The 25,273-nt window shown below is 38.4% G+C and overlaps 1 protein-coding gene across 4 annotated transcripts in view; it reads left to right on the top strand.

The window, feature by feature from the left end:
* The first annotated feature begins 1,402 nt into the window (after positions 1–1,402).
* Positions 1,403–25,273, top strand: part of COMMD10 (COMM domain containing 10) — a 104,317-nt gene continuing 80,446 nt past the window's right edge. For 2 of the 4 annotated variants that reach the window (XM_084882853.1, XM_084882854.1), the window contains exons 1-5: positions 1,403–1,505; positions 3,031–3,121; positions 4,897–5,007; positions 8,097–8,252; positions 14,015–14,125. In XM_084882853.1, coding sequence (XP_084738979.1) covers positions 1,465–1,505; positions 3,031–3,121; positions 4,897–5,007; positions 8,097–8,252; positions 14,015–14,125 — 510 coding nt within the window. In that variant the 5' untranslated portion in view covers positions 1,403–1,464. Of the gene's footprint in view, positions 1,506–3,030; positions 3,122–4,896; positions 5,008–8,096; positions 8,253–14,014; positions 14,126–16,985; positions 17,007–25,273 lie in introns of those variants that run through there. The other 2 variants (XM_084882855.1, XM_084882856.1) reach the window with 2 other exon arrangements.

The raw sequence follows: 25,273 nt of genomic DNA on the forward strand, positions 1-25,273 counted from the left end.
TGCATTAGTTGGGGGAGTATTTGGAGTGCTGTGGAACTAAATGTATTTGTATGTATGTGTTCAGCACACTGTATAATTGACTCAATTATCCATGTGGGGATTATTGACTTTTAATTTGCAAGCTGGCTTTGCCTTTCAGTTAGGATGTTTTTGGGCTGCTGTAGGAGTGCCAACTAATTTAAATAATAATTTAAGTAAAACATAATTAGGTAGGAAAATGAAATTCAACCTCTTGCCAGCTCTCCGGAAGATTCTACAGCTGAAATGTAACTCTAATCCATCTACTCTCTTTTCCTCACCAATGCCATTTTCCTACCATAGGATTTTATTGCTTTCCATAGATTATTGCAAATTTCCAATCTGGCTTTTTTTCCGTTTACCTCTTTCAATCACTATCATTCCGCTGACAGTAATCTTAAAGCAATCCCTCCCCATCCCCCAAACCCAGCTCTCATCACAAGAATTCCTTTGCTTGTAAACATTTTCACCAGATCAAGTGCACCTGCCACAGCCCATCATTCCAGGCTTCTTCATGTCACCTGCTCTGGGAATCTTTCCTGATCCTACCTCCGATGCCTCATCACTGTTCGCACCTTTGAATCCCCTTCATGCAGTACATGATTTTCTGAGATAAACCAAGGTATTTGTGAACACGCGTTGTTGCCCTACTTACTCTCTGGTGAGATCCTTCATAGCATTTTCTGCAGCGTTGCATCGCTCCCACGATGCAGTCCCTAACTCAGTGTGGGACCCCAAAGAGGGAGCAACAAATACCCGTCCATTTGTACTGCGGGGAGAGCAAGAGGGCAGACATTTCTTCTTTTGTATCCCAAGAGCCCAGCACAGCGCCTGGGATTCCTGCTGAGCGACCAAAGGCACTACTGCGCAGCATCACGTGGCGTCCTGCAGAGAGCATAGGTAACATGCATATGTACACACGCCTAATGCATATGCTTATACAAACATACGACATACAGGACACATAAAAACACAAAGGGGAAGAGATCAACCAAAGGACTTGTGTGCATGCATATGGGCCTGGCCAGTGGCCATGGACAATGGCGGGGGGGTGGGGGGGGGGTAAGGGAGGTAAGGATATATGTAGGGAGGGGTTTGGGATGGGATTGGGGGGGGATGAGGACAATTATGTGATACCATAATAAAAAATAAAAAAAATAAAACACAGAAAAAAACCCCCACACACATCTATATGCAGGTATATATAAATAGTACATATGCGAATATAAATAGATGTGTTCGGGTACAGCCCTAACTCCGAACAGGTTGGAGAGGCAGGGAGGACACTGGCACCTCCCTGGCCCTCGGGACCGCAGGACGGGACGCGGCCGGCTGGCGGGAGCCCGCGGGCGGCGCGGCATGGCCCTTCCGGGTTCCCGTCCGCGCGCCGCCATTGGCTGGGCCGCGAGCAGCTGACAGCGAGCGGCGGGCGAGGGAGCTTGGAGGATGGCGGCGTCCGCGGCGCTGATCCTGCGGGAGAGCCCCAGGTAGCCGCCCGGCCCGGCCCTGGCGGCGGCGGCCAGGGTGGTCGTCCTGCGTCTGTCGCCTCGGTGCCCGCGGGGCCGGCCGGGGCGGGGGCGCGGGGCTGTCCGGATCACGGGGCGGCCCGGCACGGCGGGCGCCTCGCCTCCGGTGGGTCCTTTCCGTGGGTCCCGTGCAGAAGCCGGGGCAGGTCCGCTCCGCCCCGTGCTCTCCCGGACCCCGGGCCCCGAGAGAGGCGCCCGCCGGAGCCGGGGGGTCTGCGAGCCTCACCCGTGTCAGCAGCCCCCCACCCGGCTGGTTAGACCCCGGCCGGGTCAGGGCTGCTCAGCTTAGCAGTCAGGATGTGGGAACGTGGCTGTGGCTTTCATTGATTTCTTTTTAGTTAATTTCTGTTTATGGTCGGTGAGCTCGGCTGTCCATGGTGGTGATATAGTTAGGTGAGAATGACTTCATGCAACGAGAAGTCATTAAGTCCTAGTGCAGTGGCGGTGTGTGCATGTGGGAGAAGTGCTGAAATACATGGGCAAGTCGCCGCAGGTGAAAAATAACTTCTTTGTGCCCGAATTGGGCAGGAATGTGAAAGAACACAGTCGTTGCCATTTAAAAGCTTTTCCTTCTTCCTGGAGTCTTTGAATTCTGAGAGCCAGGAACTTGCCTGACACCAACGTCTGGGTAACATGACACCACATCTGTCAACCACAGTAACACAGTGCGACAGGGTTGTTTTTTTATCACATCACTTAAAGTTCTTTATTACTATTTTAAAAAATATATTTTATGATTTTTTTTTTTTTTTTTTTTACAGAGAGGAAGGGGTATAGATAGTTAAAAACATCAATGAGAGAGAAACATCATTGAGAGAGAAAGCCTCCTGCACACTTCCTACTGGGGATGTGCCCGAAACCAAGGTACATGCCCCTCACCTGAACGAACCCGGGACCCTTCAGTCCACAGGCCGGTGCTCTATCCACTGAGCCGAACCGACTTCGGCCTTTATTACTATTGAAGCAGGGTTTTAAAGCACTGTGTACTTAGTGACCCCCCGAATGATTTTTGTATGTAGTATTTTTTTTTTTTAATATCTTCCACACAGCATCCTATTCTTTATATTTATGGTGTACTAGCCACTTCCCTCCTTCCACTCTTTTCATTTTGGAATTGCCTTTTTGGGTTAAATGAATACTGTACTTCTACATTAATGCCATTCCCCACAGAGCGCAAACTTTCCTCGTAGTTTGCCTTGCCCAAAAGAAGGCGAAAACTTGCTAAATAGACCTTTTCAACAATAGTTGAATGGGTGTGTGTGGGGGGGGAGGCCGGTGGGGAGAAGGGGGCATTTGGTAATGCCCTGTCTTTTTTGCTGGCCATCATCTATTTTTTTTTTTGTTTCACTCAGACTTACCTTATAGCAATTAGAGTTGTTGAAATGAAAACTTACAGACAACTGCAGTTATAGACAACTGTACTTATAACAAGTACAATTCCACTTGGAAAGCTCACTTAAAGACTTTGTTTTACTAATTTATTTAGCATGAAAAAAGCAGTGTCGCTGATAAATGCAATAGATATAGGAAGATTTCCACGATTGCTCACCCGAATTCTTCAAAAACTTCACCTGAAGGTTTGTATGTTTGCATTTCTATAACTTAAAATACTTTCTCGTGATTCCACTGAAACTGTTTCTACTTAAAGAACTTTTTGCGAAGGATAATGTTTCGAAGTGTGTCTTTGAGAACATCAGGTCTCTAGAAAAATATTTTCCTGGTTATCATTTTCTTTTTAAAAATCTTTAATGTTGAGCCCAAACCGGTTTGGCTCATTGATAGAGCATCGGCCTGCGGACTCAGGGGTCCCAGGTTCGATTCAGGTCAAGGGCATGTACCTTGGTTGCGGGCACATCCCCAGTAGGAGGTATGCAGGAGGCAGCTGATCAATGTTTTCTCTCTCATCGATGTTTCTAACTCTCTATCCCTCTTTCTTCCTCTCTGTAAAAAAAATCAATAAAATATATTTTAAAAAAATCTTTATTGTTGAAAGTATTACATAGGACTTCCTTTTCCCCCCATTAACCTCTTCCAGCAAGCTCCTGTCCCCTCTCTGCCCCCCTCCTCTCCGCCAGGCCCCCACCGCCCCATTGTCTGTGTCCACTGGTTAAGCATATATGCATACACATTCATTGGTTGATCTCTTCTCACCCAACCTACCTTGTCTTCCCTCTGAGGTTCAACAGTCTGTTCATGAAAATTTGATAATGTTCCATGACCAAAAGTTTTGGAAGCTCTGACTTCATTAACGTTAATTATGGAACTTTTTTTATTATGGAACTTTTCAGAATATATAGTAGTGTTTATAGTAAATATTTAAAGCTGTGCATAATTTTCCAAATGTTTTTGGTCTTGGAACTGTTTTATGATGGCATATATTTTGAGACCAGGGTTCTGTGGAATATGCATTGGGAAAATTCCAATTTTATGACTTAATTCTTCCTTTTAAAAATAATTCTGTGGCATTGCTATCAAATTATATATTTAATCTTTCATTTAAATCATTCACTTTTTTTTTTCCCCCCAAGGGTGTGGTTATTTTTGACATATTGATGTTTAGTATTTTACTGCTTGCTCACCAATCTAAGTTAACTTTTTTATCAGGTTATAAAACATTTAATTCCATCCATCACATGTTTATGGAGTACACTAACTGTTCTGCCTGTTACCAGGCATCCCTGTTAAATAAGAACTTAGACTCATTCCTTCTCTCCCCCCTGCCCTCCCACCAGCCAGGAGCCAGCCCCAAAGCCCTTCCTTCCTCTGAAGTGTCTCAAATCCAAGTTCTTCAGATAGTCCTAGTTCAGATTCTTATCTCTTCTATGGATGCAATGATTACCTTCAAACTGCTATCTTGAGGCCTCTAGTCTTTCCCTCTAGTCTTTCATATTGTTTTTCATTTATCTTTCCAAATATTTCTTTTCCTAAAAAAGAATTGAATATATCAAAACCATCAGTGATTTTTCCATTGTCCTATGGGAAAAAGTTCAAAATCCTTAACATTATATTATAATAATATATTATGGCCACAACCTGTATTCTCCCCACTTTGGAAGTGCTCCAGTCACACTGGATTGTGCTCTAATACTAGAACTTGTGGTTGTGCATAATCCCTAAGCTTTTAAGGCAGAGACTCATAGCAAGATTCAGATATTGAACTGTGTTGATTTTGAGATACTGAACTTTCAAACACGCAAGTTTTTTTGTTTGTTTGTTTGTTTGTTTATTTATTTTTTACCATGGATTTACTCTTTTAATTTCTCATTCCTTATATGACCGAATGGATCTTCCTTTGAGGATCTGAGTTTTGAATACCTGAATATGTGCTAGTAGATTGCTTTTTGTGTTGTAGGCTGAGAACAGTTTCAGTGAAGAAGAGGAAGAAAAACTTCAAGCTGCATTTTCTCTAGAGAAACAAGATCTTCACCTAGTTCTTGAAACAATATCATTCATTTTAGAACAGGTATTTTTATTGTTCCTAATCATTGGTGTCTGGTACATCTTTGTATTGCTATGATAGGTGTAACATTTTTTTTCCTTAAGTGTGCAAAGGGAAGCTGTGAATATATTTTAATTAAGAATTTCAATGTAGTAAAAAAAACACATTTGAATGTATGATTTTTTCCCCCACAGGGTATTGCATTTTGCAAAAACAGTCTTAATGTTTAATAGTGTAAGTATTTGACAATATGAATCAAGACTTTATTGACTTGAGACAGTTATAAAAGATTTTAATTCATTGTTACTTGTTATAATAATTTGGAAAAATTAACACACTTCATTTAAAAATTTTAATAAATGATTTTGGGGAATTTCTTTGACTAAGATGGTAAATAAAATATTTAGAAAAGAAGTATTCGTTAAAGGACTTTTAGTCATATTATTTCTTCCTACTGAGCTGCCCTTCTGCCTGTATATCTTCTCACATCTAATTTCATTGTAGCCTTGACCCCTTATACTTGCACTCTTCCTCTTATTTGGATTCCTTTTATCTTTAGCTTATCATAGTAGACCACTTTGTTAGTCTTTCATTATTTCATGGGTGTCAGTGATATCCTCTTCACTAAGTTTTAAATTTGTGGGAGGCCAAGATCTTGTGGTGCATCTTATATAAACCTAGCACATTCCTAGGCTTAACGTAGATCCTCTATAAATTCCTGTTGATTGATTAAATAGAATGCTATGGAATTAAATTTTAAATAGTACTGTAGCCTCATGAACATTCTAGTAACAGATACCATTAAAAGGACAAGCTGCCAGGCATCTACACATACAGCTTTATACAAATTACAGATCATAACGATGACTATCCTTGGTGAGCCTTCAGTAGATGAAAAGGATAATCAAGTAAGACAGAGCATCAGGGGGCTTATGAGAAAGTTGTTCCAGAATAATGTAAGTAATAGGACAGATATCACTGTTAAAATTTTTACAATATTTTATTATATATTATCTAGGAAGTTGGGAGAGGGAGGGCAGTTTAGAGAAAGTGCTTCTTAGAAATTTTTGTTAGTTGGGAAACAAAACCATTGTACAATTGTTTGAAATAATTAGGTGAAATAAGAAAATGAATTTTTTCCTTTCATAATTGGGATTTAATTGGCTGTTTTGAGGAGAAGTACACAAACATTTCAGTTTGTACAGAATTCTTAACATATATACCAAAAACCTAAAGTCATGTAATTGTGATTATTTTCTAAACAGTTATCCAGTGACTTCCAAGCTTAAAATTTGGAGGCTAATTTTCCTTAATAGAATATTAAGAACCAATATCTTCAAATGTTGATACATCAAAGTCCCATGCTGCAGAATCAAATTTTCAATCTTTCACGGCGCGTTAACACACTTACTGAGAAAACTGGACTTCCACACCAAAGATGTTCCAGAGCACACAAAATTCTGACAGGGAGAGCCAAGATCAAGAAGTGTTTTTCTTTAGGAAACAATTTTACCAGAAATGAAAATGAGAATAAAAGTAATTCAGAACATAGTAAATGTATGACTGACTTCAAATTGCCACTTTAATATGCTTTGTATCAAAGAATAGAAAAACTACCCACATCTATGAAATGTTGACACCCAAGATAATCAAAGCCTCTCATATTTAATATACCACTATGTTTTGGTTGTATCAAAAAACAAGCAATCAGCAAATGATTTCACCTCTTAAAAAATCACTTACACCAAAGCCGGTTGGCTCAGTGGATAGAGTGTTGGTTTGCAGACTGAAAGGTCCCAGATTCAATTCCTGTTAAGGTCATGTACCTTGGTTGCGGGCACATCCCCGGTGGGGGTGTGTGCAGGGGGCAGCTGGTCAATGTTTCTTTCTCATTGTTGTTTCTAGCTCCTTGTCCCTCTCTCTTCCTCTCGGTAGAAAATCAATAAAATATTTTTTTTTTTTTAAATCACTTACATTTAAAAAAATGGGATGTGGTTGAATTCCCTCATTTTAAGAAATGTTTCTAAAGCTACTAAAAAATGGGCATTTATAAAATAGTTGGTAAAATTACTCTCTGGATTGTACAAAAAGGGAGATCAATACCACTGATAAGACATGATATATGATATTAATTAGACTTGGCTTCTTTTTCTCCTGCTTCATTTGAATCTGGCCTGTCCTAATTTTTACTTTTTTTTTTTGTTGTTATTGTTAAACCTCACCCGAGGATATTTTTCCATTGGTTTTTAGAGAGTGTAGAATGGAGGGGGAAGAGAAGAGAGAGAGAAACATCGTTGTGAGAAAGACACATCAATTGGTTGCCTCCTGGCACTTGCCCCAACCAGAGCCAGAAATGGAGCCTGCAACCAAGGTATGTGCTTTTGATCAGAATCGAATCTGGGACCCTTCAGTTTGCTGGCTGACTTTCTATCCAATGAGCCAAACTGACTAGGGCTCTCCTTATTTTTAGTTTCTCCATTTCCACTGGTAGCTCTTATTTAGGTTCCTGTTTAGCCTTTTGATCTATTTCCCCTTTGCTTTCCTTTTCCCTTTCATTTGCACTTTTTTTTTTGTCTGCATATTTATCCTTTCCTGTTGCGATTTTTGGCTTCATTTCCACTTTTACAGAGCAAGTTTAGCTCACAACCTCACTGATCTCCTCTTGGGTTCCTCCTTTGCTTTACCTTCAGTGGAGCTGATCTTCCTCTTGGGCGTCATGGCAATGGGGTGGGAAGCCGAGAGCCTTTGAGAACCTGAACTGCCTGGCCATTGCCTGGCCCAACCTGCTTGGACCATGATGGGATAGTGGAAGAACCCAAGAAATGAATAATTAGGGCACCATTAATTAAGGCAAAGAAGTTTTCCCATTAAATGAAGTACTTAAACCTCAGGCAAAATTGGAAAAGTTTTGCCTGAATAATTTAAGCATTTAATCTTAAATCTTTCAGCCCTTAGAATGGTATATTATTTGTAAAATAAAATAAAAAAATTCTGCAATAAAAATATAAAATATTCTTTTGCTTTACTTTAAATTATTAATTTTGTATTTGATTATAGATCAAGATCTCTGTATGAATATTAGAGATATATGTAATTTATTTTTTCTTTAATAGGCAGTATATCACAATGTGAAGCCTGCAGCTTTGCAGCAGCAGTTAGAGAACATTCATCTTGCACAAGACAAAGCCGAAGCATTTGTCAATACTTGGTCTTCCATGGGTCAAGAAACAGTTGAAAAATTCAGGCAGAGGATTCTCGCTCCTCACAAGGTATAGGTTATGTTACACCAAAGATATTTTTTAGTAATTTATGGCGTAGATTTTTATACTGAAGAGCTTTTTTATCTGTTCAAATGCTTGCCCATTTTTTTGTGTATATTTCTTTGTCTTATTGAGTTATAAGCACTCTTTATATAGCTTAGATATAAGTTCTTTGTCAGGTATAAGTATTGTGAATATTTTATCATTCACTGGCTTACCTTTCCTTTCCTTTTTTTTTTTTTTTTTTAAATATATTTTATTGATTTTCCACAGAGAGGAAGGGAGAGGGACAGATAGCCAGAAACGTTGATGAGAGAGAAACATCGACCAGATGCCTCTTGCATACCCCCTAGTGGGGATGTGCCCACAACCAATGTACATGCCCCCGACCGGAATCGAACCCAGGACCCCTCAGTCCGCAGACCGACGCTCTATCCACTGAGCCAAACTGGTTTCGGCTCCTTTTTTTTAGTAGTGACTTTTGAAGAACAGAATTTTTAATTTTGATGACATCCAATTTATACATTTTTATGGTTTATTATTTTAATATTCTAGCTAATATTATACTTACCTTAAGATCACAAAGATTGTCTTTTGTGTTTTCTGCTAGAAGTTTGAAGATTTTAGTACCTACATTTAGTCTATGTCCATTTTGAGTTCATTTTTGTGTTTGGTGTTAGGTAGGGTTGCTATTCATTTTGTTTCCGTGTAAGCATGTAATTACTAGATGCTAGTAGCTAGCTCCAGCATCATTTTCCTTGGCATCTTCACCAGGAGTCAATTGATGGGTATAAATGTCTATCCTGTCGCCAGTGCCACATTGTCTTCATCGCTGTAGTTTTATAATAAAATCTTAGAGTTAAGTAGTGTAGCTTCTCCAACTTAAAAAAAAATTGCTTTGGCTTTTCTAGGTTATTTGCATTTCCATTTAAATTATTGAACCAGCTTGTCAGTTTCTATAAAAAGTGCCTGCTGGGAATTTAATTGGATTGCCCTAAATGTGTAAGTCACTTTTGAAAGAATTGACATCTTAACAATACTGAGACTTTAAATTCATGAACATGGTATATGTCTCCTCATTTTTTAATATATTATATCACAATTGTTTTATACATGTTTTGTCTTCATTACTAGACTTGGAGCTTTTGGGTCAGAGATGATAAGTTTATTGATTTTGATGTCCCCAGCATCTAAAAAAGTTAGGTCCATACTCTTAATGGTTTTTCTCCTTTCTGGCTGCTGCTTTTAGTCACATTTGCTACTTTGTTCTTGTTTCCACAACCTCTAAATTTTGCATTGTGACATACTCATTTGCCACTTTTTGGTGATCTTAATTTTGATCTTTTGGTGAATATGCTATTTGTTTTTCCCATTGCATCCTTACTTTTTCTTTTATAACTAAAAAACCATTGTGGGTAGATACCTTGTGACTCTGCATTCCACATCAATCCTTCACCACTTATATTTAGTATCCTTTGCTGATTCTTACTTGGATCAGTTTCTTAATAACTTTTTTGATTTTGATATAATTTCAAAATTAGAGAAACGTTGCAATAATAATATAAGGAACTTCCATATATAGAGTGTCCCCAAAATATGTAGGCACACTTCATTTTTTTTTTGTAGCTATAGGATTTTGATTAATTTTCCTGAGTAACAATGATATGAAATGTTTCTATTTACTTTTTAGTTGATACCTGATATTATGTTGTCTTGTTTTCATTTTTTAAAAATTTCTTTATTGATTAAGGTGTTACATATGTGTCCTTATTCCCCCATTACTGCTCCCTCCCCCCATCTCTCCCACTCATGCCCTCACCTCCCTGTAGTCTATGTCCATTGGTTAGGCTTATATGCATTCATACAAGTCCTTTGGTTGATCTCTCCCCCTAACCTCTACCTTTCCCTACCTTCCTTCTGAGGTTTGATGGTCTGATCAATGTTTCTCTGTCTCTGGGTCTGTTTTTGTTCATCAGTTTATGTTGTTCATTATATTCCATAAATGAGTGAGATCACGTGATATTTTCTTTCTCTGACTGGCTTCTTTCACTTAGCATAATGCTCTCCAGTACCATGCTGTTGCAAATGGTAAAAACTGTCTTTTTTTTTTTTAACCACAGTATAGTATTCCATTGTGTAGATGTAACACAGTTTTTTAATTCACTCATCGCTGATGGGCACTTAGGCTGTTTCCAAATCTTAGCAATTGTAAATTGTGCTGCTGTGAACATAGGGGTGCATATATCCCTTCTAATTGGTGTTTCTATTATAGTTTCTTGGGATACATTCCTAGAAGTGGGATCACTGAGTCGAATGGGAGTTCCATTTTTATTTTTTTGAGGAAACTCCATACTGTTCTCCACAGTGGCTGCACCAGTCTGCATTCCCACCAGCTGTGCATGAGGGTTCCTTTTCTCCACATCCTCGCCAGCACTTGTCGTTGTTGATTTGTTGATGATCTCCATTCTGACAGGTGTGAGATGTATCTCGTTGTTTTGATTTGCATCTCTCAGATGATTAGTGATTTTGAGTATGTTTTCATATGTGTAGGCACACTTTGAATAGTTATTAATTTCAATGTTTCTTTTCAGATTTAACCCATTGGAATTAAGAATTAAAGTGTGTATACATTTTTTGGGGGATACCCTGTATTCTTTACTCTAATTCACTAAATTTAATATATATATATATATATATATATATATATATATATATATTGATTTCAGAAAGGAAGGGAGAGGGAGAGAGAGAGAAAAACATCAATACGAGAGAAAATCATTGATCAGCTGCCTCCTGCATGTCCAACGCTGGAGATTGAGCCTGCAACCCTGGAATGTGCCCTGATTGGGAATCGAACCTTGACTTCCTGGTTCATAGGTTGATGCTCAGCACTGAGCCACACTGGCTGGGCCAATTCACTAAGTTTTTATATTTTACCTAATTAATCTGTTAAATGGTGATAATAAGAATAGCTCTCTTGCCGAAACCAGTTTGGCTCAGTAGATAGAGCCAACTGCGGACTGAAAGGTCCCAGGTTCGATTCCGGTCAAGGGCATGTACCTTGGTTGAGGGCACATCCCCGGTGGGGGGTGTGCAGGAGGCAGCTGGCCAGTGTTTTTCTCTCATCGACGTTTCTAGCTCTCTATCTCTCTTCCTTCCTCTGTGTAAAAACTCAATAAAAAAATATTTAAAAAAAATAGCTCTCTTATTGGTTTTGTCTCCTACTTTCACTGAAAAGAGTTTGTTTTGTTTCTCTTACTGTTCTGTATAACCGTAAAGTGTTCTTTCATAACTCTAGTTATTCTTTCTATATTTCTTCACTTACGGTTTCTGAATACTGGTCATTTTCTGTAAATTTTTGTGTGGGTCTGTATATATGCATATACCTATATTTGAGCTTAGCAGTGTTATTTTTCTTTTCAAATGAATCTTTCATGTGATCTTGGGACAATTATTTTTTAAATCATAAAACTCAATAGAAAGGCTATGAAATTAAAGAAAGTCAATCCACAAAACTCTTTTCAGTCATGACTTTTAAAAAATTACCTTTTCTTGTGAGTGTTCTTTGATTCATTTCAATTCAATTCAATCTACATATATAGAAAAGCCTAAGTGACCGTTATGATCTGTTGACCAAACGACCAGTTTACTGGCTGGTAGCTATGATATGCACTGACCACCAGGGGGCAGATGCTCAATGCAGGAGCTGCTCCCTGTGGTCAGTGCGCTTCCACAGCCAACCTTCTGTGGCAGCCAACCTCCTGCAGTCCCTCCCCCTGGCTGGCCAGCCAGACTCCTGTGGTCCCTCCCCTCTGGCTGGCCCAACCTCCCGTGGTCCCTCCTCCCGGACTGGGCAAGATAGCCCCGATAGGCCCCCATCACTGGCCAGGCCAAGGGACCCCATCCATACATGAATTTGTGCATCGGGCCTTTAGTTTATATATAAAGTGCCTATTCTTTTTGAAAGTTACTATAGAAAAAAAATAGTTGATCAAAGTGCCTATATTTACAATACTTTGTAATTTCCAAAACACTTTGGATATGGGAATTTAATGTTTTATTTGATATTATCAATAACTTAAAAAAGTAGATAGTTCGAGTAGATTTATTTCTATTTCATATGAGTAAATAGAGAGTTTATAAGATTGTGATTTAACCAGGGTTAGGTAGCTCGTGAGTGCAGCTTAAGCATGAACCAAAGTATAAGCTTTAAGTTCTTTTTAATTCCCCCATATACCTCTATGCAGTGACTAAGCACATATTAATTTATGCAAAATCTGACCACAGTGGGGTATGCTGTTCACTTAAAGCAATATTTATCTTTGTCATTTATCTTAAGTACTTACGTGACAGGGATAGAGTCAGTTAAATTAGACCAAAGCAGTGTCTTACAGGTTCATATGAATTCCTAGAAGATGACACGTATATATGCTTGTACTGTATATATGAGAGTGGTTATGTCGTGTTTTTCCTCCTGTTTTATTGTAGGCTCTGTTGTATGTAACTATTGAAAACAGTGGTGGGCTGGTATTAGAGACTTATAGTAATCAGTGTTAAAGTTCAATGCATTAAGGATCCTTACTTAACATGCACTATTAAATTGATATTTTACTTGTGGCATTATGGATTATGTTTCTGCAACATCTTTCCCATAACTTCTAAAAGGTTCAGTGCCAGAGAGAACAGAGCTGTATCTTTATTTTCACATCACATCCTCTCTCGAATAGATAATACTTTCATTGCTCTCTTTCCAATTTGGCTTTGAGTCACTGCTGTGATTCTAACTGTTGAACAGACTTTCAAGTTAGCAATTAGTATTCCGGTTAAGTAAAAATTCTTCTGAGGCTGCCATTCTTACCAATGCAGCTAAGGTAGTTGACTGAATTGGAGTCAGGTTGTCAGAGGCATGTGACAATTGCATTTTATAATACTTCCCTAAATAATGATACTTGAGTTTTACTGGAAATTTTATACTCATAGTTCTGAGGTTGGAGAAACCAATAATCTGTCAAGTTCAATAAAGCCACATTTATGCTGCTTTAACCTGTCTTTACTATGTTTGCCTTACTTGATTAACTTTTGCTGTTGTGCTAATTAATAAATTCAAAGGAAATATTCTAATTAGTTTGTGTCATAACTGGGAACCATGCTAAGTTAGAGTACTTTAGAAAGCATGATAGTCTATTGGGAAACACCTGCTCACTAGTAGATAGCAATTCTTTGCCTGGCTCTATTCCAGTCTCACTAACTGTGTCTAAATGTGTGAACTTCTTACCATCTGGGTACTTCAATTTCCCTCTAAATTAAGAAAAAACCCTCTTCCTTGTGTTCTACCTAATACAAGAGTTTTGAAAGATAAAGGAAGGTCATTTAAGTGATTATGACCAGTATATACTATTTACTAGTTAAAATTCATAACTACTTAAAAATCATTGGCTTTGAAATATACTATTTTAAAATAGTAATGCACTATTTAAAAACCACTTACTCTCTTAGTGTGCTTTATTGCTAATCTTGGAATTTTTATTTTTAGAACAGATTGTATTTAAAGACCAGTTTTACTGTTGAATTTGACAGGCATGGCATGAGGCCAATATAATGAGCCCGAAGGAAGAATTTGCAGAGTATGCAGGTTAAAGGCGCTCTGGAGCTGACTTTCCATGAAGTCCAGGCTATCTGTATTCATTCCTGCTAAGTGGAGATTTGCTTAAAGTTGGGTGTTTTTTTTCCTTCTGTATCATCTGATTCTAATCTTCACTTCTCTTTTATAGCTAGAGACGGTTGGATGGCAGCTTAACCTTCAGATGGCTCACTCTGCTCAAGCAAAACTAAAATCTCCTCAAGCTGTGTTACAGCTAGGAGTGAGCAATGAAGATTCAAAGGTAAGAAATGGTAGCACACTGAAATGATTTTTTTTTTTTTTTTTTTTTAACTAGGGCTTGTACTTTAGCACGGTTTTTGTTCTCTGGGTTGAAAATTTAAACACAATTCAATGAAAATTAAACAAGTTTTACCAAGTCAACTGATCCTTATTTGTGACAGGTTTTGATATCATATTTACACATATCACTTTGTTATTTATTTGAAGAAATAGCTTATCTTGTAAGGTGCCTTTCTTGCAAGAACATTTCTTAATGTCTTAAATTCTGCAGTGGAAAAAAATTGGTAGTAACCATATAAAATTATAATTTTAACATCTTGGGTATTTGTGGATATTCCTGGGTGTTTTGTGGTTTAGGCTGAATACATATGATAGAGAGAATGTTGTTCAGCCAATACTGGAATATGAAGATGATCTGCGTTATGTTTGTGTTTTTGTAATAGGTGTGTGCATATGTTTAGATTTCAACTCTTGCAAAATAGAATTTCGGATTAGTTTTGTACTGCATGGTGATTTCTTCTTTAATATTTGTTTCAGAAAACTTGGGTGTGTTTTCAGAGGTTAAAGAGTTTTATGGAATAGTTTTTCTTACTATAGAATAGAGAGAAATGCATATTTCAGATACAATGAGAACTGTTTTTATATTTTTAAATTATAATTATCTTTTTAAAATAGGAAGGAGGAGTGACCTTCACTTTCACCCCCAAACAAATGATATGCTGTCTCATGTTAAGACATAAAATAGAGGTGAGAATGAGGTAGGAAGAACTGAGGAAGGAGAGGTTAATATCGCTGCATGTGATCAGAGAATAACTGAAGAAACGTTATTATTTAGATTCTAAACTTTAGAACATTTGAAAGATATTAAAGGATGGGAATATTTATTTTAGTTTTTTAAATTATTATTTATTGTTGAAAGCATTACAAGTGTCTGCATTTTCCTTCCATTGACCTCCTTCAGCCCGCCCCTAGCCTTCCCTCCCCAGCCCAGGTCTTCAACACCCTATTGTCTGTGTTCATGGGTTATGCATATATACATACAAGGTTTTTGGTTGATTACCTCCCACCTACCCACCCTCTCCAGCCTTCCTTCTGAGATTCTGCACTCTGTTTAATGCTCTGAATCTCTGGATCCAATCCGTTCGTCAGTTTATTTTGTTACTTGGATTCCACATATGAGTGAAATCATATGGTACTTGTCTTTCTCTGACTGGCTTATTTCACTTAGCATAATGCTCTCCAGTCCATCAATGCTGCTGAAAAGGGTAAGATTTCCTTCTTTTTTTTTTTTTTTTTGACATGTATCCCATTATGTAAATGTACCACAGCTTTTTTATCCACTCATCCATTGATGGATACTTGGGCTACTTCCGAATCTTGTCTGTTGTAAATAATACTGCAATGAACATAGGGATGCATAAATTCTTTTGAATTAGTGTTAGAAGTTTTTCATGGTTTCTTTGTCCTTCTTCATGATGTTGAGTATCATTATAACCATTATTTTGAACTGTATCTATGCTAGAGGCCTGGTGCATGGATATGTGCACTAGTGGGGTCCCTCTGCGTGGCCTATGGGGATTGGGCTGAAACTGGCAGTCCTGCGCTACCTGTTGCTCCTGCCTGCTGCTGCCACTCATCCTGGCCCCACTGTGCCTGCCACAGGTTTGCACACAGTCAGTCCCTATTGGGAGAGGCTTGTGCTGCCGCAGCAGCGTTCACTAGCTGTGAGCCCTGTGTCTGGCAACCATTGGTCAGCTGAGCAGCACTCCTGCTGTGGGAGCACACTGACCACTAGGGGGCAGTTCCTGCATTGAGCATCTGCTTTCTGGTAGTCAGTGTGTGTCATAGTGACCGGTCGACTGGTTGTTTGGTCATTTATAAAAGCCTAATATGCTAAGTGTCTGGCTCGACCAGTCGCTATGACCAACAGGGGGGCATATGTTCTGACTGGTAGGTTAGTTTGTGGCTGGGGTCCAGCCAATGGGGATTGGGCAAGATGGACTGGACACGCTCTGGAGCCCTCCTGCGGTCCCCCCCGAGCCGGCCAGCCCCCATTCTCCTCATTTGGGACTGGGCACAATGGCCCTGATTGGCCCTGACTTGACAAGGGACCTCAAGGCACATTCTGAGGCTGCACCCCCCACCCAGCATGCGCCAGGGGACCTGAGGCTGCACCTCCTACCCAGCGGGGCTTGATGGAGGACCTGAGACTGCAACCCCTTTCCAGTGACAAACTGGGGGACCTGAGACTGTGCCCCCCACCTGGTGGTGCTTGGGGCTGGCTGGGTCTGGATCTCACCCAATAGGGGTGGGGCCAGCCTGGTCTGGGTCTCGCGTGATTTTGAGGCGCACGTGAGTGTGTGGGGACTTGACTCTGGGTCCCGCAGCATGCCCCAGACTCTTGATTGGAGGACAATTTTCATATACATTTTACTAATTTTCTTTCATCTCTGATACTTCTATTATAAAGGGCAAGTAGCAATATTAAAATATTTCCTCTAATTTTCTTTTAATGTGCATGAATTTCATGCACTGGGCCACTAGTATCTGATAAATTGCTTGCTTCCATTTTATTTAACTCTTTTTCTGGAGATTTATCCTGTTCTTTAATTTGGAATCTATTTCTTTGTCTCCCTATTTTGACTGCCTTTCTCTGTTTGTTTCTAGGTACTAGGTAGATCTGTTATTATGTTATCAGTCTTGGTAGGATGGCCTTATATAGTAGGTGTCCTGTGGGGTCCAGTGGTGCAGTCTCCTGATTACCTGATCTGGGTGCTTTAGGAAGGTCCCAGATTATGTGGTTTACATAATCCTGCCTTTTGTACTTGAGTCTTGATTTCTGTTGACCCATTTGTGTCTAGGATTGACCCTTAGGCTGGCTGACTGAGGATTGACCCCTACCACAGAGTACAGGCTGCTGTGCAGGTGCTGACCACATGAAGCTTAATTTGCCTCAGGAGGTCTCCCTTTGGATATTCTGAGTTCTCCCTTTGGATATGCCACTTGTGATGCTAATTGGATCCTGTTCTGATGTTATCTGAAGCTGCCCACTTTGTGTGTTTATTCTGGTGCATCTTTGGAGGAACTCAGATGCAGGCTAATGTTGGATGCTGCCTATGACTGACCCTGGGCAACCTATTGTATTTGGAGTGACAAAGCAATCCACGGTTTGTGGCTGCCTCTGCTGGGCCTGGATGTTTATGGGAAGGATAAAACTGTGCACTGAGACCAGTTTTTTACCAGCACCAGGCTCTGGATCAGGTCATCAAAAATCCCAATGCACCCTGAGATCTGCCTCCAACTGACAGCCTGCTGGCTGCCTCATAAGCTTAGTCACTGAAAGAGCCTCTGGCAGTACTCAAATTACATGAGGTAGGTTCTCAGTGAGTTACTATGTAAGGGGGAGTAATACAGGTTCAAACTCAGTGCCATTGCCTGGTCTGAGGCCAATCAGCATTTGTCCCAGGGTATACTAAGTCTGGCTGCTACCTGCCAGATGATCGCAGACTCTTGTGTTGGGGCAGGGTCTTAGGTAGTTATCAGGGTCAGACCACCAGAGTTTAGGCTCAAATAGACCAAGATTTGGCTGTGTGAAGGGAGGGCTCTGCATTTATTGGGTGTGTGAGGGAAAACTGGCCCCTACTCTAGAGCCATACAACTCATTCTGCCCAAGTTTCTGCTAGGAGCTCGAGCTCAACAGGGTGAGATTTCTGGAAATTTGGAGGGTGGACTAGTGGATCATCTATGAAGGAGAAGTGGCAGTCGGCCTTGAGAAAGATGGCAGGAGTGGCCCCTGTCCCAGTCCTATACCACTCAGTCTTTCATGGATTCTGCCCAAACCTAACATGGTGGTGCCGCCAGGAATCAAGAGGGTGGAGCCACCTGTTGCCCAGAGGATGGGACTTGAGAATCTCTTGAAGAAGAGGGGCCAGTCAGTTTCATGAGAAAGTGTTTGTGGCGGGGAATGGCTCCCACCCCAAAGCCATACCGCTCAGTCATTGACACCTGCATTGACTCCTCAGACCTCTGCATTGACTCTCTCAGACCTCTGCATTGACTCCTCAGCAGGGTGCAAGCTCCATGTGGTAGGGTAACAGGGAGTTCAAAGGGTGTGGCTATTACATTTCCCTAGGCTGATGCCGTATGGAGGGGCGTGCTCCACCCAAGATAGATGGCGTCTGCAGTGCTTTAGAGTGACATAGCACAGGGGTCTTGGTGGCTGTTTCCTAGTGCTTTCCCCAGAGCCACAATCCCAGTCTATTCATGAGACTCCAGCTGGCTCTGCCCTTCCTTTGCTGGATGTGTCGCTGCAAATGAGATGGGATTTTGTGCTTTGGTTCTTTAGGACAGCTGTCGCCAACCTTTCGAACCTCATGGACCACTAGTGGTCCGTGGTCCGTGGACCATTGGTTGGTGACTGCTATTCCAAAGGTTTCCTTAAACCAGCAGTTGCCAACCTTTTGGACCTCATGGACCACCAGTGGTCCACAACCACTGTTTGGCGACCACTGCTTTAGGATAGTGCCTGTGTCTCTGGCAGACAGAATCCCTGCTGATTTTCACATCCAGATGTTAAGTGGGCACCTCTTCCTGGCTCTGGCACTCTGGGCTGGGAGCAGGGCCTGTGGTTAAGACCCTGCACTTCTCAGGATGACCGTCGGAATCTCAGCCGCTGCTCGTGGAAGCAGTGCCATCCCTTTTTCTTGTGTCTGACCTTCCTAACAATCTTGATGTGGCTTCTGTAAATCCTTGATTATAAGACTTCTGTTCAGCTGGCCTTCAGGGGGTTATTCAGGTTGATTTTTTAATATTTTGTAATTCTAGTTTGGTACTGGGAGGATGTGAGTATAACATCCACCTAATCTGCCACCATCTTGGATCTCAAATTGAGTTGGGATATACAGTATATTGCAGTGTTTCAAAAGTATCATTTCATTTCATACATTTTCATTGTAAAATAATATAAACTTAGTGGTTAAGAGTCAAACTGACTGGTATCCTGCAATGTAGTAGCAGTGTAACCTTCAGCAAATTATTTAATCTTTTTGAGTGTCTTGTTTCTTCATCTGTAAATGATCATAATATTACCTGTTTCACTGAGTTTTTATGGTAAATACTCAATAAATTCTGGCTTCTGCCATCTCCATCATCATCATCAATAAAATTTTATTGGGCTAATAAATAAATATTTCTGCTTTAAACCAAAGCTGTCATTTCTGATTAAATTAACCTTTTGTTTCTCCCTCTTTTTATTCATTCTTTTTTTTTTTTTTTTTTTTTTTTTTTTTTTTTTTTTACTACTTAATCATATTTTTTTATATTCTTACTGGGAATTGAGACAAAGGACAAGTGGGAAGTCTTTTTTATCTCTCATACATTAGGGAAGGCATTCCTTTAGGTTAGGATAATAATCTGAAACTCACTGGTGTAGACTGGAACTATTTTATGAGTGAAAACACACACATACCGTATTTTCCGGCCTATAAGACGACCCCCTAATTTAACAGTTAAAACATAGGTTTAGGCTTATATTCGCTGTATAAGACTCCCCCCCACTTCCGAGGCAACACCAGTTCTTTCTTTAATAGACCGCCTCTCTGACTCTGGCCAATCCAAGCAGGCTTTTTATGCATGCAAATTATACATGTTCTGTACCCGAAGCTACACTGTGTTCTAGTAAAAAGCCTGCTAGGACGGTGGTATAGTGCCATCCTAGATTTCCAAGTGAGGGGCTTTCTATCCGTCCTCTTTTCTCTGTTCCCTCTGCTGAGACCTGAATTCAGACCACTGAAAAAGCCTGGTTGACTTTTTTTCGTTTCAAAAGTCGTCTTATATGCCGGAAAATACTGTATGTACATACATACATGCATTCATTCTCTGAGTAGCTATATACCTTCACTATTTTAAAAAAAATATATTTTATTGATTTTTTACAGAGAGGAGGAGAGAGGGATAGAGAGCTAGAAATGTCGATGAGAGAGAAACATTGACCAGCTGCCTTCTGCACACCCCCTACCAGGGATGTGCTCGCAACCAATGTACATGCCCCCGACCAGAATTGAACCTGGGACCCTTCAGTCCGCAGACCAACGCTCCACCACTGAGCCAAACCGGTTTCAGCTTACCTTCACTATTGTATTTCTCTTTACTACCATGTGTTAAGTGTAGGTAGCTAAATGCAATTTATAGGTTGGAAGGATACTATTTGACCATATATTGGATGCTTTAAGCATCATGACTTTAGCAATGCTTGACTTTGGGATGCTTAAGTCCTCCCAGCAACTTTTGATGTCTTCAAAATATGTCTACCCGTATTTTCCGATGTATAAGACGACTTTTGAAACGAAAAAAAGCCTGCTCAGATTGGCGGTCTATTAAAAAAAGAACTGGTGTTGCTTCGGAAGTGGGGGGGGGGGGGGGGGGGGAGTAGTCTTATACAGCGAATATAGGCCTAAACCTATGTTTTAACTGTAAAATTAGGGGGTCGTCTTATACACCAGAAAATACTGTATATCTTTGTAATATTTTTAGGCAGAAGGAATAAACGAGTAATGCTTCTAGTCCAAGAGTCATGTTTTTAATTCATATTATTCAGGAAGTCTATACAGATGTGAGATCTAATTCATTTGTGATATACGTAGGTTTGAATACATAGAGGTTTTGTAATTATTTGTATTGCTTTTCTGAAATTTTGAATGGACTCATAACTTGCAGAGATAAAGAAGCATTTTCATTAATAAATGAACTTTCAGGGAAAAAGAGCAGCACGAAATGTAAAGGTTATTTTCATTCTGTGAGTAGATTTAAGTAAACCTCTTTCTTTGTATTGCCTGTGTTCCCTATAGCATTGTGCGGAATTAGTCCCTGTTTCTCACATCTGCTAAACAATATACATGTGAGGGAGTGCACAACCACTATAAACCTGGACAGAAACATGCCATCTCCAGGTGAAGTGGTGTGCCTTGTCATAAAGAACAGTTAACTTCTACACTTCTGTTCTCCTTAGTGAAACCTGCCTGGAATTTTTACTTTTTGTTATTGTTGTTTGTTTAACATTCTCTGTTTTTATGTTCTAGAGTTCTGGTCTTTGTAATCTTATCATATCTGGTAACTGGATGTTAATTGTTATGTAACTCCTGATATTAAGGACCACACACTACTTTTCCCTAAACTCTTGTTCTTTTCTGAAATGAGAATGCCAGAATTCTTGACAAGTTGGAATGTTAGATATAAGGAATATGAGCATGGGTGATGTTTTAAAAAACAACTTTGTTAAAGGAAGGGAAGCTGTTATTAAGAGGAAAATTAAAAGTTAATCCTGGTTAATTTATGTTGCAAAGTACCATAAAGTACAAACTTGTTATACTTATGAAATTGGCATTTATTTAAAACAGGAAGCAGTAAGTAAAGTTATTTTAAAGGTATATTTTATAAGGTAGGTATCTTGAAAATATGCATATACCAAAATTATTCTGAGATGATTATAGTCAATATAAATTTGAGAGAATATTTTGATGGTATTTACTTTTGAGCTGCTTAACTGAAAACTTACTGTTGTAGTTCACTGAAGAGTGTGATTTCTAAGAATCTCTTTCTTCTCATTCACTTCCAACATACACATGAAAAGTGCAGCCTGCAGTGAAACTTTAATTGCTATCACATTTGATAACATTGTTTGTACTGCTCTCCTTTCTCTTAGAACATTTCTGTCTCAAGGCTTTCCTGTTTTGCTACTAATTTTATCATGGAAACTGGGTGATTGTAATTTTTCCTACAGTATTTGATTTATATTCTAGTTGTTTTCAGTTAATTGTCTTAGTGTTTGTCTATTGCATTTAGCAAAGTAGGATTATTTTCCTGTTTCACAGATATCTCAAAAGAAGTTTTCTGGGGTGTTCTTTTGTTTACATTTTGGTTTTGTTTTTTTGTTTTTTATTTTATTTAATTTTTGTCTATTTCATTAGGGGGCAGTAGAGCTCTTTGCCTTCCTAACTTCTGGTAGTCACATTATTATTTGAAATAACATTCAAAATAATTTGTGAAGTCAGTAGTTGTGGGAAATGCGTGTGTTTACATTTCTAAATTGTATATAACAATAGAATTTGCTTGTTTCCATCAACAAAATTAATGCCTATTAATCAGATATTGTACAGAACAAGTAAATTAAATCATCATGATTTCAGTGTTTAATTTGTATGTGATCATTTGTCAAGATGAACTATATTAAAAGCCTTCTACACTCTTGACTTTTTTTGTTACATTCTTTCACTTGTATTAATTTCTTTATGACAAAAGACTCTAAAAACCCACAAGATAGTTCAATGGCTGTATTAAGTTATTGTATAACTAATTCTAGGCTAATCATAGATAATTGAAATTTCCTCATTTATAGAGAATAGCAGTATTATATGTAACAAATATTGGTAATTTTGAATGGCATCAAAATTTTTAACTTTGAATATCCGAAAAACACTGAAATATTTAAATTTTGTATTATTTTTGCTTTATTGCATTTTCCCCAGTAAATTTGCTGTACATAACAATTATGTTTTGTTAATAAGTGATTCTAAATTTTTTATGGTAGATCATTTAAGAAAGTCCTGTGTTATACTTTTTGTTTCTTCAACTGGGATGAAATCATCTTGATAAGAACTTTCATTTTTATTAATGTTAGATTGATTTCTGCTCAGGTTACAGAAAGCACTTTATGGATGGGTAATTATGATGTCAAAATTATGAAGTTAGGACTTTTAAGACCACTTTTTTTTTTTTTTAAAGTTTTTTATTTTTATTTTCAAAATTTATGATAGATTCTATCTGAGTGAGAAGAAGGAGTGAAGGGAAGCCCTTTTTATTTGTGGTTACTTCGTGCTAGACATAGTTTTACCTCCACCATCTCTATCAGATATGAATACTTATTATTCTTGCTTTATAGATAAATGAAAAACATAGAGCTTATTGTATTATGTTATACAGCTAATAAACAGCAGAAGTAGGATTTGTAACTAGACAATTTTACTTTAGAGTTCTCTATGCTATATTCATTGCTAGGACACTGAATATGCTTATTTAATAATTTAGCACTTGATCCTATAATATATGTATATGTTTCAAAGTGTTAAAATTGTTCTAAAATGCAATGATTACCTTATTGTTATTCTTCATTATATGGAATCTATTTTTCTTTATTTGATTAAGTTGAAACAATTTTACATTTTAAGTCAAAGAGAGACATGTGATTGTTGGGTTTGGTAGATTGACTTCTCTAATGACCTTGACAAATAGTAACTTCAGTTACAATTGAGTGAAAGAAGAAACCTGACTGATTAAACTAAATAAAGAATTTAAGTAGATAAAGGAAAAGCAACCATATAGTAAACTCTTTCAAGATGAAAAGAAATAGGATAGTCAATGTAGCAGAATGTGACTTCAGTGACGAGATAGTAGAGGAGGTTTGTATGCTGATACCTCAAATCCATTGGAGGAGAAATTGATGCAGGACAGAGAGAGATTAAGTTTCTTGAGAAAGTGAGAAGATAATGAGATCCAGAGCATAAATGGAAGGGTTGGATTTTTGATGGGAGTGGGAACATATAATTTGTTTTAATAGGAAAAAAGGAAGAATACAGGTTAGGTTAAGTTTTCTCATGAATAAATTGCATTGTTCAGTATTGAATTCAATCTTAAAAATTTGACCAAAGGGAATTGACAAACTTTTCCTTCCTGGCCTAGTTTAAATGAGATTTTGAGCATGTTTGATGCTAGATACCATATAAATGTTTAAATATGTCTTTAACATACTGTGCAAATTATGCTTATTTCACATTTTTTCTTTCCTTTATATGAAAAATATTTAGAGGAAATGAAACATATATGAAGAGGAGGAATCACTTTTACTGTATAACATATTTCTCTTCTTAGAACAGGTTATTGGACACTGTTTGCTGTTTTATAGTATTAGGAAAAGTGAATATTTTGGTAACAAGTTCAACATAAAATCTTTTCTTTATGTCATGTTCTTTTTCTTTTTCCTTTTTTTGAGCTTTTCAACTGTCTTTAATTTTAATGACCCAAAATGATGTATTCTTTTACAAAAATCTTATGTCTCTATATAAAAGGTTTAAAGGGCTTAATCAGATCTTCACATCTTACATCATCTGGCTTATTACAGTAGGTCCTCGGGTTACGTCAGAGATCTGTTCCTATGGCACGATGTAATGTGACTTTCCCCGTAAGTCGGAACCCACCTACATAAGCACCTACATGGAATACATACATAGCAATAATGAAGTGAAACAGTAAAAAAATTTAAGCCCTGACCAGTTTGGCTCAATGGATAGAGCATCAGCGTGCGGATTGAAGGGTCCCAGGTTTGATTCCAGTGAAGGGCATATACCTTAGTTGTGGGCACATCCCCATTGGGGGGTGTGCAAGAGGCAACTGATTGATGTTTCTCTCTCATTGATGTTTCTAACTTTATCCCTCTTTCTTCCTCTCTGTAAAAAATCAATAAAATATATATTTAAAAAACATAAAAGAAGATAACAATTCCTAACCTTTACTTATAGTAAATTAATAATAAAAACCATAAAGCACATATGTACATATGTCATACATACATCAAAATGACAGAACTTTTTAAAAAATAAATAAATGGGAGATCCACTAAATGACGTACATCAAGTCTGACGTAACCCGGGGATTGCCTGTATTTGGAATTGTGGCCATCCTAATATTCCTAAGGATTGTGAATCTGGTTTGGCTATTTTCTTGTTTGTATTTAGCATCAGCTCAGCATTATCACTTCTGTGCTTTTGTTCTGTATTTGGATATATATTTGAGGGTCTGAAGGTAGCTATTTAGTCAGTACAAAGAATAGTGTATTTTAGTCACGTTATCATATAATGGAGAATGATACCCTTAGGCAGTGGGAACATTCATAACTAGGATCATAGATGAACAGAGGGGTAGAAATAGGGTTAGTGAAGCAATATTATTTATCTTACCACTTATCCCACTCCTTGCTACTAACATAATATCAGACATACAGAATTAATATAATCTAATTTTTACAAACCCTGGTAACTTATTGTTCCAAAAAATATTGATCCCAAATCTAATTAATGAAGTAACAAACTATAAACAACTT

Source organism: Pipistrellus hanaki (assembly GCF_964339955.1).
Source record: "Pipistrellus hanaki genome assembly, chromosome: 4".
In the NCBI taxonomy this organism is placed as follows: domain Eukaryota; kingdom Metazoa; phylum Chordata; class Mammalia; order Chiroptera; family Vespertilionidae; genus Pipistrellus; species Pipistrellus hanaki.